At 63.8% G+C, this 4,681-nt stretch overlaps 1 protein-coding gene across 1 annotated transcript; it reads right to left on the reverse strand.

Moving 5' to 3' along the window:
• Positions 1-1,471: 1,471 nt before the first annotated feature.
• On the reverse strand, positions 1,472-4,109 carry HSFX1 (heat shock transcription factor family, X-linked 1). Its single transcript, XM_026479791.3, has 2 exons — positions 3,349-4,109; positions 1,472-2,167 (listed from the first exon to the last, which is right to left on the reverse strand). Exons 1-2 carry the CDS (start codon positions 3,940-3,942, stop codon positions 1,472-1,474), a joined length of 1,290 nt encoding a protein of 429 aa, XP_026335576.2. The 5' UTR covers positions 3,943-4,109.
• Between the last annotated feature and the right edge of the window lie 572 nt (positions 4,110-4,681).

Consider the following 4,681-nt stretch of genomic DNA (forward strand, 5'->3'; position numbering starts at 1 on the left):
TGTGTGGACGTGTGGACCAGACTCTGGCTGTGGCCTCTAACCAGCCTTACCTGCCAGTCTGTAGAGCGTGATTCATTTAGGCGTCTTGGCTCATAAAGGTTCACGCCAAAGCCCAACAGCTTTCCTCCCCCGAGAGCTCGGCGCCGAAGCACCGGCCAGTGTCAGTCACCACAGGCTGAGCCCCGTTTGGTCCAAAAGCCGGACAGGGCTTGACTGCAAGTTCAGCTTTTAAAGTCACCTGAAGACCAAGAATGTCAGGGGTCCTGAACCTCTGCAGTTGAGCAAAGAACAAAGAAACCAAGGTTTCCCTGACCCGTGCCATGCGGCCGTTTCCTAAGAGCTGTTGGGCCCTCACACTTTGAAATAGCGTCCTCCTGTATTTGTAGGCACCCCAGTGTCTCCGAAAGGGCATTCCGAACAGTGGCCTTGCTTCTGTCGTCATGGCGACCCGCACTTACCACGTGTTCACCTGAACTGCCATCATGTGGAGCGGACCTTTTCAGCTGCTTTGTATATTTGGGAAGCGGGGGGGTCAAGTCCTCCCTCTGGACCCTGCCTTGCAAACTGAGGCGTCCTGAGCCTCAAGGTATCTAGGGGAAACAGGAGGCAATGGGGTGGGCGGGCCGCGCTCCGGGCAAGGTCTGTGCTCCGGTGGCAGGCGGCACTGTGGGCGCCGGGGGCTGGGAACTCCTTCGCGTGGGGGGCTGTGCTCACCGCTGCAGGCCGTTCCGCCACATCCCTGGTCTCTGCGCTCCGGAAGGCAGGAGCGTCCCCTCCCCGTCCGCCCCGCTCCCCAGTGGGGACCACCGAAATCTCGCCGGCCCTTGCTGCCTGTGTGTGCCCCGCTGGGGATCGCCCTGCTGTGAGGGGTTGCCCTGGGTGAGAACCGCTCTTCTCGGGGACTGGGCTGGGGATTTCTAAGGCTTGGCCGGGGAACAAGGTCTCAGCTCTTGGTGCCTCTCGCAGAAAGCCCTCTCTCGGGTCGCTGCTTCATGAGCTGTCACGGAACCACGTGACAGCCCATGCCCTCCTTTGGGGCGACGGCCCAGAGCACCCAGTCGGTCTCTGTGGCCCCGGTGATGCGTGTTTCATATGGTGACTCTCGGGGACCCACACAAGGGCCCCAGCATAGCGGGGAAATGGGCCTGCATGGCCCGAAAAGCGCTGCCATGCCGCTCACTAGGCCAGCAAAGCTAGGTTCTCGTACCCGTCAAGCGCCACAAAGAGCCCTTTTAATGAGTGGATGCGGAACCTCCGAGGGGCCTGACTGAGGGTCTCCCGGGCCCCTGCATTCTGCCAGGAGTGGTATTCTGCTCAACTCTTTACCACGCAAGCAGGAAGAGAGCTGAGAGCTAGCCAACTGCTAAGAAAGAAACATCACGGAGGCCACGAGCGCTTGGGTTCCTCAGAAAAGGGCTCCCTTTCGGAAGCGTTTTATTGACCTGCCTGATTTCCGTCAACATGACCGCCCCTAGCTGCTGTGGTGTGCCCAGCCGGGGTATTCTGGGGGCCCATCGGTAGGTGGCAGGTACGTGGGGAAAGAGCGGCAGCCCGGACAGCAGTGGAAGGGGTTTGGGGGATGGGGAATCACAGTCAGGGAGGTGGCAGGTCCAGGAGGCACGCCAGGCACCCAGGGGTGGCACAGAGGCAGCAGCCCGGCCACGGGGAGCGGTGTGGCGGGCACGTGGAGGAACACGGGGGGCCCGGCGGCAAGGCCCAGCACCGGCCCGTAAGGATGCATGTGCACAGAGGGCAAGGTGAGACAGACCCAGGGGAAGGCTGCAGGCCCGGCCACGTCCGCCGCGAGGGGGACGGGCGCCTGGACACCCTGGGGCTGGCCGTCTGCCGGCCGGCCTACTGCGGCGTGGGCATCTGTCACGGTGGGCCTGGCCGCCGCCCCGAGAATGACCGGAGGGGCTGACTGGCTCCTGACCCAGGCGGCGGGGACGTCCGGCTGTCGGCTGCTCACTGGCTCCAGCTGGTCCCCAGCAGAGGACAGGACTCCCTCCGGTCGCAGGCTGGCTGTAGGTGCCGCCGGGGCAACGCCCAGGGCTTCAGGCTTGCTCTCCATCTGCCTCAATGCGGATTTAACGCCGACTCTCCTCTTCATCCTCAGGAGCAGGTGAGGGCAGTCTCTCTTAAAGAAGGGGCTCCTGTAGAACCGTAACTGCGGTGCAAAACGTAAAGGGGAGAAGAGCGCCCAAGTCACAACAGAGCTGATCGCCCAGGCCAACAACAGTCGAGGCCCCTCCACGCTCTAACCCAGCGGTCCCGCCCCAGGCCTCTGGGGAGCAGGTCACAGTCCGGAGAGGAAGCCGGGCGCTAGCTTTCGCGTCCTCAAGGCTCGCTCACAAGGGACTCCCACGTCACCCTTGGGCAAGGGCTACAAGTGGCCGACTGGGGTCAGCATCCAAGTCCAAAGAAGGGTGGGGGGTGGGGGGCTTGGAGTTTGCCCACGGGGCAGGAGACTGGGCGGCTTTCTGAGCAAGCGTGGGCTGGCCGCAGGATCGCCCCCGGGGCTGGGGGTCCCTGGATCGCGGCCTCCAGGGGCCCGGCTGAGCTCGGGAAGCACGCCCATCCATTCAACCCGCCTCAGGCTCCCAGGAGGGCTTTGGGGCGAGCGCTGCCCCCAGCGGAGCCAGGGGACAAGGCTATTCGCAAAAAGGGACCTGTCCACCCGCCTCGCTGCCGGCTTAGAGCTGCGGGAGTCCTGTGCGCGCACACACAGCCCCTGGTGACGTGGGGTCTCCCCCCCAAGGGCAGCCGGGTGCGAGGTCCAGTGTGTCCCGAGTGCTATGGAGCCGGGCTGGACAGGCAGCACTCGGTTGGGGGTGTGCAGAACAACGCCTTCCCTGACATGTGCTGGGAATGACGAGCACGGTAAGTTTAGTTGGTGCCCATCCTCTCACAGAGACACCGGAGCCAAAGAAACAAACACAAAGAAACAGGAAAATGGCCGGGGGTGGGGGGGGGCGGAAGAAAGAAAGGAAAAAGGGAAAAGACCGTTTCTTCCTGGTGAGGAGAACTCTTGGGATCTACTCTCTGAGCAATTCCCAGTGCCCCCCCCCAGTGTCAGCTCTGGTGAGCATGGGGTGCACCACGTGTGTCCTTGAAGAAAGTACCACCCCCCCGACACACTGGACACCATCCCTAGCCCTTTCCCCACCTTCAGTCTCAGTCGCTGTCACCACCGCGCAGAGGGGGACGCAGGCACCCGATTCCCAAGAGGCGGTCCTGGGGGCTCCAGCTCCCACCCCACCCCCCGACCTCACGCCCCCCCCAACCCCACCGCCACCCCCAGAGCCTGGTGGCTGGGCCCCTGGCAGGGGCGGGGGCGTCCGCTGTTACCTTGCTTGGGACACAGAGGGGCGCCCCTCCGGGGAGCGAGTTGGTGAGGCACGTGAATGTGTGAATGTCCTGCTGCAGTTTGCTGAACCCATAGAGGTTGAGCTGCCGGACAAAACTCTTCATACAGTCTGTCTCAAACACTTTGTTGGGGCCCTCCCTCTCCAAAACCTCCTCCTGAAACAGCTTCTCATTGATGCCTATACACGTGCCATCGTTGTCCCACCAAATGGATGCAAACTGGCTGCTGTTGACGAGCTTCCACAGCTTCTTGGGAAAGGGCAGGTGGAGCAGATCGCCTTCTCCCGGGGATGGGGCGTCCCGGGTGGTGCGGGGCCTTTTGAACAAAGGCTCTTGGGTCAGGGCCTGGAAACCATTCTCCTCCAGCAGCAGCAGCCTGCAGCCGGGGTCCCTGGCCGACACGGGCTGGGCCAGGCTGAGGGGAGGGTCTGCCGGAGGAGCGCTGTGCTGGGAGCCAGCGGCGGAGGCCGGAGCCAGGGCTTCTGGAGGGAAGGGCGGCGGCCCGCTCTCCTCCTCGCTAGCCATCCTGCCTTCTGGGGACCGGACAGTGCTGCGCGGCTGGCAGTGCCCCTTCATAACAGTGCAGCACAGGACATCACAAAGGGGCTCAGTGACTTGGGGGTGACATCACAACACAGCCAGCCGGTGACCTGATAAAGGGCCAGCCACATGAGTGACCTGTCAGCTCACCAACATTCTGGGCACACACAGTCCCTCGCCGGGAAAGGGGACCCTCGCCTAGGCTTTCGAGTAACCCGCCAAACACGCGGGGCAAACCCCACACCGTCTTTGCGTCCTGCGTCTGTCTCCCGGGGGTCTGGCTGACCCACGCTGACGCGCTGCCTAGAGGAGGTCAGAGGTCATTCTCTGAGCCCCTGGGCCTCGAGAGCCCTGAACAAGAGGCACGCTTTCAAGCACCGAGCAAAGGCCGGGACGGGTGTCCACGGTCAAGGGTGCGGGCCACGGGGTCCTTTTAGCGTTGTCACGGCCAGGGTGCCAAGGTCCTCCCCGGAGACCCTCCTAGTTCACCCACGCTGTGGGTCACCAGAGGCCACAGGGCCCAGTGCCGCTTAGGTGAAGGGTTCGCCAGGTGTCCCACTGCCACCTGGCCGACTGAGGAGGAGGAGGCGGCCTTCTCCTTGCCACCCCTCAGCCTGCATGCGTCCCCCTCCGCACCCCGCCACCGCCTGCCAGGCAGAGTCCCGGGCCCGCCGGGACGGGCAGGAGCCGCGGGCCTCACACCGGCTTCCTTTCCTTTCCTTGACCGACGTCTGCAGGGACGCTCAGTCGTCCTGGTTCGTGCCCAGGGTTCGAG

Source organism: Ursus arctos, chromosome X (genome assembly GCF_023065955.2).
Source record: "Ursus arctos isolate Adak ecotype North America chromosome X, UrsArc2.0, whole genome shotgun sequence".
Taxonomy (NCBI): domain Eukaryota; kingdom Metazoa; phylum Chordata; class Mammalia; order Carnivora; family Ursidae; genus Ursus; species Ursus arctos.